Source organism: Polypterus senegalus, chromosome 7 (assembly GCF_016835505.1).
Source record: "Polypterus senegalus isolate Bchr_013 chromosome 7, ASM1683550v1, whole genome shotgun sequence".
Lineage (NCBI taxonomy): Eukaryota > Metazoa > Chordata > Cladistia > Polypteriformes > Polypteridae > Polypterus > Polypterus senegalus.
The window spans coordinates 148,637,997-148,652,829 of NC_053160.1; the positions used below are offsets into that span (position 1 = coordinate 148,637,997).

Genomic DNA, 14,833 nt, shown 5'->3' on the forward strand with positions numbered 1-14,833 from the left:
GCCTCTAACAGGTGAAGGCCCAGAAGACTCATTCATCTGTTTTAACTCATAACGCAGTTTCTTTATGGTCCCAACAGAAAACCTGAATAATCACTCCTATCTATATATTTTGACATTCTTTCAAGAATGGAAACTTCTTGGAAGTGTTTTATGGGACATACAGTATGTACGAAAACTAGCAATAGAGTAGATAAAAATATATATTTTTATACTGAATGGAAATAGTTCTTGGTCTAAAGTGGCCCTAGTGTATGCTTGGTGTGTGGGTGGGTGTGTGTGTGTCCAGCGGTGGGTTGGTGCCCTGCCCAGGATTGCTTCCTACCTTGCACCCTGTGTTGGCTGGGATTGGCTACAGCACACCCCCGTGACCCTGTGTTCAGCAGGTTGGAAAATGGATGCATAGTTCTTGGTCATATGTAATAATGCCTATTTTAGTACAAAATACAGAGTGAGACTGTAATCCACTCTGGTACTCCTAATACTGTATTTTTAATTAACAAGATTAGTACAGTGATCATACAATCATTAAACAATCTGTGGTTCTCAGCAGGTGCGAGAACTTACAATATGTATCTCCTTCTCAGGTGCAAGATTAATATGAAGAATATAAGAAGGCAGCAAGAAACTCACTGTGCAACTTTAAGAAACATGAATTTTTCATCTGTACATTTACATTGTCCAATAAGAATTTGGTAATAGACCAGCTGCAGAAGAAACACTCTGAAGCCTCAGGCTCACTCAGCAACCAGAGACAACCTGAGGTCCATAACATGAAGCACCTATCCTCAGCATTCTTTTTAGACCCCACCCACTTTTCACACCCAAAGAGTGAATCCAAGCCCCAGCAGACACTACCTCAGAACTAAACATTTTCTTAAACATGACGATATGGTGTTATACAAGTTGTATAATTTAAAACCCACAAACTTTGTGTTTTAAAAGTAACACTTAAAAGTAAGACTTACAATGTCTACTTTAAAGGTAAATTAACATATTATTTGCCATTGTATTATTACCTGCAATAAGAAGCTGTCTAACTTTATATAGATAAAGTTAAATGTTTGTGTTGAGAGTAGTATTGTATAGTAATTTTGAAGAACTGAAAGTTTATTTGAGGACAACTTTGACAAGAGGGAAAAGTTTTCCATCCCTTCAGAATGAATACTTGTGCTTATGTAATAAGCTTCTCTCTGTACACTGAAAAAAATGTGATGATTCACACTTAATATTTTCAATTTGAACCAATATAATTCTTTTTAGCTTATTGATCCCACAATTTTTAAGTTAAGGCAAATCATTTAGAGTGATTGGGTGCAATTCACTTGTTTTTTTTACTGAAGTAAATCTGTTTTTTAAGTTGTTCTTCTTTTTTGGCAGTTGGAAAGCCATCAAACTGGAGAGTTTGACCGAAAGAATATACAAACGGCCCCTCAAACACAGCACATGAACAACCTAAAATATTAAGTTAAATGAAATAGGATTTTTATGTTTATTCCTTCCACCATAACTTAATTTGGTACAAATTTTTTTTACTTTGATTGAGATCTGAAACCAAATATTTCAAGCTGCAACACTAAATGGCTAATCTTAAATTGTTTGAAAGAGAAAATTTACGTTGAATGGACAACATCAATGTTATACTTTTTTCAGTGTACTTGTGTCAAGGTTGCAAACTGTCACCCCGATCTAAAACGCAAACATGGTTTTGAAGCCACCTGTAGAGGAGAGAAAGTCTTACCCAGGCAAGTCAAAGGACAGCATGGCTCTTTGGGTGTCTGACAGTGATAGTATCTTTTTTCTGGAGCTGACCTCTGACAGTTAGTTTGGGTAATATAGAATTCATTGTAAGAGTGATTTAAAATTAAAGAAGTGCAGCGCCTTTCCTTTGCAAGTCCATAGTGTGACAAAATTAGTAGAGAGGAGGAGGATGTGCATTATATCTGCATAGGCATTGTTAGGTCTTGAGAAATATGAGAGTAAATAAACGACATATACAGTAGTAGTATGAAATTGTGTACTGCAGTAATAGCACAGTACACAGTAGTAAGACAAATAACACAGAACCATAAAGTGAAAAGACGAAAGAACATCTGAAGGGCTGGCATGTGAAATTGCATGGCCTGACTCTTTCCACCTTCACAAATCGATTCCTATGAAAGAAATTGTCTATTAATAAAATTAATAATGGTCTGTTCTATTTGTAGCAGCAAGAAAGAGTAGACAAAATATACCTCCTGGTGTTTTGCACTGTGCCACCTTAAATAAAAGAAATTTGGCACATAGTTCTTGTGTTTTATTATATTAAAATGTGACGTCATTGCAATTTTCTTATTATACATTACATTTTTACATATTTCTAATAATAATAATAATAATACCCAAAACAATACACATACTCGTTCTCCAGTAGTGACTTGTTCTGGGTTCAGATCTGAAAGTCCTTGATGGGTAACAAATTTCTGAAATGTGAAATACGCAGGCTTCAAAGCTGTCCAGTCCAACAGAAAATGTATCTAAACGGGCCTGAAACTGACATGAGGGGCATGTAATGTGGAAGTCAACATACCAGTGCATGGCGACTACAATGTAGGCCTTCTTAACCTCTGAGGTGTGCAGATCTGTCCTGGGTGCAGCTGGATATTAATTAAATTTGGTGTTAGACATTCTGTACTAACTGAGGATAGAAATATAAGCTTTCCAACGATACACACACAACAATTGCTGTAAGCATCCAAAATGTTAGGAAAGTAATAGCTAGGACTGTAAGACTGTCAATGAGGCTGACACAAAACACTTTCTGAAATGTTGCCTGCAAAATCTTCTTTATGTGGAGGAAAAATGAGGTATCTTTAAATGTGGAAAGAAAGAAAGATATCATTCATTTTAAAAACCATAGTAAAGTAAAAGTGTGTTATTCCACTTTAACTACATCAAATAAACTTTTTTGTTAAGTTATCATTACATTTCTTATCCACAATAAGTTATTAAATGACAACACATTATAACCATTTGCACACATGTATTGCCACTTGACCACAGTGAAGTCCACTGCCTCAGGTTTCCTAACTTTACAAGTGCCTTTTCTTTTAAACAGACAAGAATGTTAAATGTGTCTATTAAAAGGTTGTAGTAGTAAATGGGAATATCAAAGTGTCAGATTAAGTGAAGCAGCTATGCATAACAGATGGTGTTTTATTAATGAATTTCAATAGAAATGTACTTCACAATTTTAATTAATATAAATAAAATTGCAATATCAGTCTTTTAAAATTTTCAGCTTCATTTGATGCTATTTAGATGTTTTGCACACTTTATCTAATCTGATGTAATCTAAGGACCTCATTTCAAAACTCACATATCTTGTCTGTTTGTTCACTAATCACGTGAAAATGAGTGGACCAATTTTTTCATACGCTTTGAACACTAAGGACCTTATTTCACAACTCACATCACGTCTCATCTCTTTATTGTTTGCTAATCACGTAAAAATGGCCAAACAGGTTTTTACAAAATTTTGCATGTAGGTTGCTGTTGGTCCATCTTAAAATACAAGCTATATGGAGTGATGTGATGGGGGAATCTTGCATCACTCAAAAGCAACTATACTGACTTTCATGAAATGTTTTATTTACATTATTGTGCATGCATTTTAAAATATTTGCTTCTTAAGAGTTTCAAAGAATTTCAACTGGGAGCTGTAATGGGAATGAAAACACCACAAAGTTAAAAAAAAGTTTCATTCTGAATAATTGTACAAAAGAAAGTACAACATAAAAACTAGTAGTATATGCCTTATCAAGAATTCAGTAATTGAACAAGCCATCTACTGATGCGGGATGAAACATTAAACTGTGAAACCACAGGAAATACAGTAGCCTTTATGGTTCTAACCCAGCAAGGAGTTACCACAAAGATGGAATCCAATCATACACAGGGAGACCAAATTCTCTACTCATGAGAGCAGTGAAATTGATAGTTATCAGGGAGTAGTGTAGATGATGGATGAGACACCTATATTTCAGTAAGCAAAGGTAAAACCCATACAAATTCTAGAGTCTCAAGGGAGCCCCAAAACATGGTAATGGCAACTTTTACTTTCATGCGTTGGAAAATCAGCTTTGAAATTCCTCCTGGAATATATGACCCACCTGGTATCCTTAATACTGAACATCAAACAAGTACACAATATTGAGTAAAAGGTTGCAGCACAAGCTGAACATGCTTAGGGAAACCAGTTCAAAGCAGAAATATTTCTATGATGAGCATGACAAACAATAACTTAGTATGCTTTGGAAAGATATTATACATTCATTAAAAATACATTCGACAGATATATTATAAATTGATATCCAATAACCTGAAAACTGATAGTGAAACAAAGCCATTCAAAAATAAATTTGTTTAAGTAAAAATACAATCCCGCACACAATACTGTTCTTTTCACAAAGCTATGGTTAGCAGAACCTGGATATTTACTTAAATTGAGCACATCTAATTTAAATGACTATATATACAGTATATTTTAAAATTCATGTAAACAGCTTAAACTGTGTGAATAACGCAGTTGCTCTTTAGTTCTCTACTCTCTGGTCTTGAACCTTTTAGTCAATTCAAAGCAAAACCATTTCTCTGCCAAAGCACATATGACTTATTTTGAAAAAAGTTTCACTCTTCAATAACAGTACGCCATTTCAAAAAACTTACACCAAAAATAAAGACTGTAATTCAGCAAAAAATAACAGTAAACAAGGAAGAGAAATCTTATCAAAAGCACTGACATAAAAATACCATATTGTAATAATTACATTTGGAAAAATATTTGTGAATTTTTTATGTTAATGTTTTGAGTCTAAAATGCACATAAAGAAAGATTAAAAGTATACAATTAAAAATAAGACGTATATAAAGTTCAGTATGGATCCAAAAGGCAAAAAGACTCAGTAAAAGTAAAAATTAGAATACTAAAAATTGCAGCATGATGCAAATGCTAATTTAAGATAGCAGGTCAAATATTTCAAAGTTTTAGAGCCTCTCCTAGCTTTAAGAAAAATTCTGATGACTATGCATTGATTTTTCTGAAGGTTCAAAGGATATTTATTCTTTAAGGGAATACTTTAAATGTACAGTTAGTTAAAAATTGTGGGCGGATTGCTAATTCAATACTTGCATTTGCGTGTGTTTTTTAATGGCTCATCCTACAAGGATTTTGCCGGTGTAGCAGAAAATGTAATTACTACTAAGTAAAGTTGGCAGTACTAAAGCTAACAATGAACAAATAACCTTCACTAATTTAAATATTAATCAGCCCTTTGCAAACACTCAAGGTCACTCTCTTTAATTTGCATTTGTTGAACTCACTGAAACCTCATTGCTCACTATAAGCAATCAGATGGATGTAGGTGGTGGCTTCGAGGCAGAAATACGGTCTGTATTTTCATTTTAATGAAGCTGCTTATAGCTTTTGGTATAGAGTCAAACTTGTGTAAACACAATGAAAATTAGATACTTTTTTTTTTAAATCTTACCTGCCGAGCTAGAAAAAAAATGGCATAATGTTAAGAACAGGTCTATTTAAACAATTTTTTTCTAACAAAACAGGACCTACCACGTAAAACAGTGAGTCTGCTGGAAGCACTAGTTTCCCCAACACTGTTGGAGGCAACACATTCATACATAGCCTCGTCTCGAGGAGTGCGCAGAGGCTGAATTCTTAGCACAGACCCAGATCCATCATCAAATTCTATCACCTGCAGGTGTGAGAGACAAGATATGTTAAAGGAGTTTTTTTGTTCGCAATAGTGGGCATAACATGCACTACAGATTAAACCCCTGAATGCACCACCATTGAATCTGGTAAGTATACAAAGTTATGATTTGCTCACTTTTTAAATAAATAAAACATATATGCACGCGCACACACATACATACATATGCACACACATCCCAAGCATTAGACAGTCTCTTAATTGAAAAACAAATAAGGGAGAGAGTTGCATCAGCATATGAAGCCTGAGGAAATAAAACACATGAATGTTACAAATAAGCAGGGCACTTTCAGTTTTTTAACAAACAAACAAAAAATGACCTTAGCAGGGAGAAGCTCATGAAATGGTATTTTCATTTTTTGTGTTTCAACAATATGGCATACTTTCATACAATCATATGTCAGCAAGGACATTATTGAATGAGAATTTATCTGAACAAAGCATTGATTATGAAGCTCAAATAAAATGGCTTTTCAGAAAGAACACCATTAGAACATTAGGCTGTAAAACCACCTCTTTTAAATATATAAGTGCTTACTTTATTTGTATATTTTTTACTAATTTGCAGTATTATACAAATTAATTCAATAATATGTACTTAAGCCTTGTAAGGAAATGCTATTTTCAACTATGAGTCTTCTTAAAATGCCTAGACAAAAAACTACAGTAATATTTGAAACTTTTGCCATACAAGTTAATGAACAGGGCTAACTTATTGCTTAAAAAATAAGTGCATATCCAAAAATTATGTCATAAAGATATATTACATTTGTGTGAGACTATAATGAAAATAATTCTGGGTGTCCCCATCATGCTTATTCAGTTCCCTTTGACCCCCAGGGGTATGGTGTCATGTTCAATGCCCCTTGGAAGTTTTCACATTTTCTTGTTTTACAGCACTGAATCACAGTGGATTTAATTTTGCTTTCTTGACACTGCTCAACAGAAAAAGACTCTTTTAACATCAAAGTGAAAACAAATATCTGCAAAGTGGTCTAAATTATTTACATATACTGTATAAAATACAAAATAGGTACCGTATGTATTACGCATTCACCTCCTTTAATAAAACGTACCTAAATCATCACAAGTTTAGCTAGTTGGTTTTAGAAGACACATAATTAGTTCAATGACAATCACCTGTCTGTAGTCATGGGTTTTTTATTATTTGTCAAATAAATGCACCTTACTATATCTGGTAGGTCCAACTTGTGTTGAATCAGTATGGTGGCCTAACCTACACAATGAAGACATACCAAGTAATACAAGTCAGGGGATGGAAACAAGAAAATATCCAAATCACTGAATATCCCTAGGAATACAGTTAAATTAATCATAAACATTTAAAAGAGTATGACACAGTTGTAAAACTGCTTAGTGATCAAACAACAAGACAATGATTGAATGAAGCAAGCAAGAGACCTATAAGAAATCTGAAGGAGTTACAAGCTACAGTGGATAAGTCAGGATGGGCCATGCGGACATCTTTTGGTGAGGTACTTCTCCAGTTGCAGTATTATGAAAGAGTGGCAAAGAGAAGGCTAGCATTAAATAAAAGACGCAGATGACTTTTTACCTACAGTTTACCAGAAGGCACATGGGAAACTTTGAAGGTTTTATGAGAATAAAATTGAGGCTTATGGCCATCAAGCTAAATACCATGTTTGGATTAAACCAAATACTGCACATTTTCAAAAACAAACCATCCCTATCTTGAAGCACGGGGGTGGCAGCATCATGCTGTGGGGATGTTTCTTTGTATAAGGGCTTGGGAGACTTGTGAGGGTAGAGAGTAATAGGAATATAGTAAAAAAAGCCCTAGAGGAACACCTGATGCAGTCTGCAAGAAACCTGTATATATTGGGAGATTTGTTTTCCAGCAAGATAAAGAGTCCAAGTACAAGGCCAAAGTATTATGCCTAGAGTGGCCCAAGTGAGAGTTCAGAGAATTTGTAGGCGGACTTGAAAAACGCTGTTCACTCACGAGCAATATACAAACTGACAGAGCTTGAGCAGTTCTGCAAAAAATGTTAGTATCCAGATGTGTAAAGGTGATAGAAAAAAAATTGAGGCTGGAATTGCTGTCACAGGTGCATCTACTAAATACTGTCTTGAAGGACTTGTGTTCAATTAGTTGATGTTTTGTATTTGTGATTTATTTAAACCACTTTGCTGAGATCTGCTTTCATTTTGACATTAACAAGTCTCTCCTGTTGATCAATGTCAAAAAGCCTAATTAAATTCATTATGATTTAATGTATAATAATGAAATGTGAAAACTTCCAAGGAGGTGAATATTTTTTATAGGCAATGCAGTTAGTTTTATGAAAGTTATAAACTGTAACAGAGGCTTTTATTATACATTATTAACATAATTATTTATAATACTTCAGAATTTTTTTTCTAAGACTTAAGACAAACAAATCAGATAACTCTTATATACCAAGAATATACATATTGTTTTGCGCCTTTCCCCACTATAATGTATCAACTATGGGGGAGGAGCAAAAGGTTTAGATTCGTCAAAAATTTTGATCTCTGGTTTTTCGACGGATCTCGATGTTTCAGGGTCCCCTGATACCGAAAACATTGATATCTCGTTGATGGAGATGTGGCTGTATATGTGTCTGGGTGTTACATTTTCTTGAAGATGGTCTAGAGCTAAAATGACTGGACAGAAAAATACCAAACTCAAAACTTAAGCCTTTTATAAGATGGCGATGTGCTGATTAGGGTTTGACCCAAATCATGCAAGAGAAAAAGGCACTCTAGAGAAACCCTCAAATACCAGAATTCTGCAATTTATTATGAATTCATCTTGTTAACTTCTATCATTCTGAGCTATTATATAATAGGAAAGATCAGCATCAGAGTGGTAAATAATTACTGATATGTTACAGAACAGTTCGGGTAACTTGGTTCCTGGAGCGCAAAGCCTACTAGTGCTCATGTCCAATTTTTATTTAACTGCATCAGCTGCAAAAGACTGAAATGAGAGACTAAAAACAGCTGAAGAGAAAGACTAATTGAAATGTTCGGCCTGTATCTGTGGTGATTCACAGGACAACTGACGGAACATGTAGGAAATGCCTAACAATGTTTAATGACAATGACAGCATATGCTGCAGGACTTATAATGCAACTGGAAACTGTGTTTCTACCCGACCACTTTCTTCCGTAACGCTATGGTTTGTGTTTCTGATAGACTTAAAGCCACTCATAAACATGCAGTTAAAGAGACTTTTTCCATTTTCCCCCAAATCACTTGAAAGAAGTGACATAGGCCGGAAGGACTAAATGGATTAAAAAAGTAAGTTTGATTATTGATCTTGTTAAGCTACAGTATGATAATCTGGCTAATTACCTCTCACAATGTGGCCTGATAAATATAAAATCTCAATGACTTGACTTGACAGAGTGTCTTTTTCTGCACAGCTGGATAGTATATTAGTGTATTGACATGCAATATAAAAGCTATCAGCAGCAGCTACAAAGTGTTAGAATTACTGAAAAGGATGATCAAAAATATAGGCCCATAATTTTGCTTTCAAATCCTAGATATGCCCATTATATACTGTGTAGCTATAACTGTTTTTTTTTTCCAAAACAGTTACAGATGCCAGATTTCTTTCTGGATTTTTTTTCCAAAACAGTTACAGATGCCAGATTTCTTTCTGGATTTTTGGTGTTTTGTCAAAACAGGTACCAACATCCATAATGTTTATGTCTCTTTGCAGAAAATATTCATCCACCTGAGCCACTGTCAAAGGAGAGGAAAAATACTATAGCTTCCTCAAAAAAGGCTATGCCAAAAAACTACAATACTGTAAAATTATTTTCAAGTTGTGTTGACATAGACAGGCCACATGCTTTGCAAAATAAGAAGACTGCCACCTAGAAGTGTGTGAATTCTATAAAATGTAAGCCTTTTCTTTCACTTGTGGACTAGTGATCTTTTGGCCCTGCTGCGTGGAGAGACATGCTATTCATAACATTAAAAAATATTGATTCATTTAACAAAGGACGGCTCTATGGCAAATAATATCAAAAGTGCCACAATGGCAAAAGCCAACACACTTTAAAAATACTTTATTTTTTAAAAGATTAAAATTGTACCTAAGGGGGTATTATCTTCAAAGGTTACACTATAAATTTATAAATTAGAATAAAGTTTGCACATGAATCATTGGTCACAAGATACCTGAACTGTGTAATCATTACCTGTTTTATTACATAAGAATGTAAACATTATGCTCAAAAATAAGTTTCTATAGAAATGTGCAAAATTCAGAAACTGAACTTTGAAAAAAAGTTTTCTTTAGTAGCTGAATATTTTAAAATAGCAAATCTTAGTTTTTATTCAAGTGTTATCTCTAATATGTACTATTATTGTTTGTTTATACATATATTTTGTCTATTTTGGAGTTTTTACAAAGGAAGAATCCATTTGTGACATTATTTTTACTTTTCATCTTAGAATTTAAAACTGTTATTATCTTGCTTTTCTGTGTTTATGCTATGCTTTGAAGATGGTCAAGTCTGCTGCGTTGGTGACATCACCAGTCATTTAGTATGGTGGATACAAATACTTTTAATTTTCTTATTAGCAATACTTAGATTTGTTTTAGGTACATCCAAACGATTTTTGTGTTCCGATTACAGTCCACTTTATGAATCTGACTTTCGGTTTCATCTTGCCTCCTGAATATTGTTTTCTTGTCCTTGTTTTGCTCCTCCAGAATTCTGATCCGTTCTTACCTTTTGAAAACAATTTTTCATTTTTCTAACAGCTCCTGGATTTACGGTACTTACAATAATCATTGGGCACCCTGCACGTCCGCAACATAATATGGAATTAAGACTATTTTCTATGTCACCTATAATGTGCTTTCTTCCGGTACAGAAATAGTGCAAAATTATGCAATTTATTAATGTGCATAATATAGCAAACCAGATACAAAATTGACAAAACTGATGTTTTACTGTGAGGCAGTCAAATACTTACTCCTCGACAATTAATGTAAAACATGGCATCCGTACTGGAATAATGAAGCACTAGCATATAATGTGAGTTACCTTGTTTGTACATTTGCTTATAGTTAGGTTTAAACCAATTGAAGAAAGAAAGAAAGAAAGAAAGAAAGAAAGAAAGAAAGAAAGAAAAAAGAAAGAAAGAAAGATGTTAAAGCCAGCACAACACAATATTTAATATGATGAGAGAATGATGGTGTTTACAAAGTTCGAAGAGTAAAAAAACTGCCATAAAGTAATAATCTAAGCAGCAATATTACAGATGATCCAGTCATCTCAGCATTTCAATAAAAGCTTATCCTCACTATTGTATATTAGGATTGAGCACTTGTAGTGAAACTCATGATTTAGTTGCTCATATTGCTTTACAATAACTGAGGCAGATTTGTACATTCTAATTCTTTCTCAACATCTTTCCAGAGTCTTGCTCTGGTGTTTAGTGTCATTGCAGTCTGATTAAGTAGTCTTTTACTGACCTTTGAGTGGGACCTCAGAGTGGATGGGAAATATTAACATCAACAATGAGACCTTTGTCGGAAACAACTCAAGTATATAATATATCACCACAATCACAGGCCTTAAAGTATAACTAATAAAAATACATAGGTATAGTATGTCTTATAAACTGACAAAGCCATATTGTATGCATAAGTAGCATTTGTTTCTGTTTTATTCCAAAGTCTTTAACATTTTTATTGAATGCAATATTGTGTGGGGCAAAAGTATAGAAAAATAAAACAAATTAAACTAAAATAAATAAGCAAACTGAAGCATATTTGAAGTTTTCATTGTTTCAATTTACAATAGCTTGTAGGATTCAATACAAGCCAGCCATTCTAGATCCAACTTGACGGAGCTTAGACTTGGTCAAAAGAAGGGCTAAAAAGCAGTGAAATAACAGAAAATGAAATTACAAGTTAAAAACTTAAGTTTTTCTCATCTAGGTCAATTTGAAGACTCATAATGAAAACAGGTATTTAACTGTAACTCATGCTTAAGAAAATCCACAAAAATGTTTTAAAATAGACTGTATTAATTAAGGATAGAATCATGGTGGTGCAGTGAATAGCACTGAAACCTGGATTTGAATTCTAGTTCAGACACCTTCTATGTGGAATTTGCACTTCCTCGCCATGCTTGTATAGGTTTTCCTAGAGTATCCTAAAGACATGTACATTTTATTAAGTGGCAACTCTAGACTGGGAGAGTGAGTGTGGACTGGTGTGTGAGACTGAACTGTAATGGAGTAGTGTTCTGCTCAGGGTTAGCTGCTGAAGTATGCTCATTGCTACACGGAATGGTACTTGTGACCCTGAACTGGATGAACAGATTAGAGATTTGACGATGGATGTATGTATTATTTAACAGGTTTAAAATGTATGACACACAAGCCATCCATTCATTTTGAAAGCCAGCTTCATCCGTGACATGGTTACAGATCCTAGGCTAGTCTACCAGCTTAAAGTACCAAGAAAGTGTTGAAAGATGACAGCATACCATGAAATTCATTTATCCATTTAGGAAACAGGTGTAATCAAATTTTGGAATTATGCACAGCTAGTAAGTAGGATGGATTGCAAGGCAAATGAACAACCATGTTCACCATTTCATGGAGTAGATTTATAAAACGTGAAATGTACATACACAGCTTTACGTGTAAACTTTGGAACTTATAAAAGAACTAGAAGAGAGCACATGCGTGCGTGTATATATATATATACACTCACCTAAAGGATTATTTGCTGCATATCTCGGTTGTAACGAGTGTGTTATTTCAGTCAAAGTTGCTCTTCTATCAGCTTGAATCAGTCGGCCCATTCTCCTCTGACCTCTAGCATCAACAAGGCATTTTCGCCCACATGACTGCCGCATACTGGATGCTTTTCCCTTTTCACACCATTCTTTGTAAACCCTAGAAATGGTTGTGCATGAAAATCCCAGTAACTGAGCAGATTGTGAAATACTCAGACCGGCCCGTCTGGCACCAACAACCATGCCACGCTCAAAATTGTTTAAATCACCTTTCTTTCCCATTCTGACATTCAGTTTGGAGTTCAGGAGATTGTCTTGACCAGGACCACACCCCTAAATGCACTGAAGCAACTGCCATGTGATTGGTTGATTAGATAATTGCATTAATGAGAAATTGAACAGGTGTTCCTAATAATCCTTTAGGTGAGTGTATATGGCAACTTTGACCCATCTGTATCTAAAATCCATCCATCTCTATCTTGGAACCCCTGCAGATTTTTCCTTTTTTCTCCAGCCTAACTGGAGTATTTTTTTTTTTGTTTTTCTGTCCTCACGGCCATCTGACCTTAACTTGTTCTGTTGTTATTTATTCATTAATTTATGCTGCCTAATCGTAATCTTTTTCTCTTCTTGTTACTTTCTTTGTCATCTTTTAAAGCACTTTAAGCTACATTGTTGTATGAAAATCCACCACCACCACTATCCAACCCGCTATATCCTAACTACAGGGTCACGGGGGTCTGCTGGAGCCAATCCCAGCTAACACAGGGTGCAAGGCAGGAAACAAACCCCGGGCAGGGCGCCAGCCCACCACAGGTTGTATGAAAATGTGTTATATAAAAAACTTTTGTTGTTGTTGTATGTAATATTTATAAAAAACTGGGAAATGATGCATAACTTAATCTAGTAGGAAATATAGCAAAACCACATAAATGAGGACTCATGCATATAATAATCCATATCACTGAGATGCTATTAGAATGTGTGATGACATGGCAAACATATTACACCTCAGAAAAAATATTAACAATATACAAACTCTATTTTAGTTCCATCTTAAGAGGGCCAATGCTGCGTATCTGCACTGGAGAATGTTTTTTTTTTTTTTTTAAGCAATATACAGTAGGGCTACCTATTATTACTTCTCAGGAAACTGGCCAACAGTTCAGGAATATCTCAGCCAAGCTTCACTCCAACATACCCACTGTGCTGGAAGCCACTAACCAACTGGCAAGGCGCTACAAACAGTTTCAATATAGTACAGGTGTACATGCATGAAACAACAATTTTTGCCAACATAAAATGGCAATCTGAAGTAGTGTCTGGTTCTACTAACGTAATTGGAGCATCGAGAATGAAGCTGCTTTTGTTAACCATAAACGGTTACATTCTATTAATACACAAGTGACCTGTGACTTAGTACTGTACATGGTGGTTGACTTGTTGGTAAGGTAACCAGCTGAACCCTATGTTTAACATTTTTCCTGTACTATTCTCTGTAATGGCATGTTCCAAGTAATATGCGGTTACCTGCTGAAACGCTGGTGACTTATGCCTTTCCCTGACCCCCGGAGTGCAAAGAAAAGGAGATGTAATGCCATGTATGATCTTGTGCCCTAAGTTGCACAGTGCAGCCAGACATTCTTGAATTCATATGTATTGGGTTGATTAGCATGCTTCATATATGGTTGTTTCAGGAAGGCAACCAGGCGGGGTTGAAAGTGCGTCCACATACAAGATGACTGTGATTTATAAAGGTAAACATGTGCATGCCAGGTATAAATCTGGGTGTATGCATTTTCATGCCTATTGGTGTATGCATATTTTTACACTTGAATCCATGCTATATTTTACAAATGAGATCACAAGTCTGTTAAACAAATACCCACTCTCACACAAGGCAATACAGCTGGCAATAAAGATATTGTGAATGTGTCCAGGATTGTGGGACAAAACTGGCAGACCTTGAGAACCCCATATAGACATGGGGACAGCATGCAAACTAAACACAGAGACTGTGACAGTACCTGAGCCCAGAACCATGCATCTGTGAAGCACAGTATTAAGCACTGTGCCACCATTTTCCTCTTTATTAAGCCTGTATGTTTTCAATAAGTTAAAAAGGTAATGAATGTCCATGGACAATGTGATTTTTATTATTTATAAAAAATAATTGTTTTCAAATATTTCATCTAGCAAGTGTAAATATTAGTTTAGATTAGCTGGCATACAGTGCTGTACTGTCTGATTAAGGACCATATTAGTTTGTGTTACATGTTGTAATA

General features: G+C 34.9%; 1 protein-coding gene across 1 annotated transcript in view; it reads right to left on the bottom strand.

Annotated features, from left to right (window-relative positions):
* Positions 1–14,833, bottom strand: part of LOC120532913 (receptor-type tyrosine-protein phosphatase delta-like) — a 468,738-nt gene that overhangs the window by 241,789 nt on the left and 212,116 nt on the right. Inside the window, 1 exon segment of the mRNA XM_039759401.1 lies at positions 5,606–5,747. Within this exon segment, the coding sequence (XP_039615335.1) occupies positions 5,606–5,747 (142 nt within the window).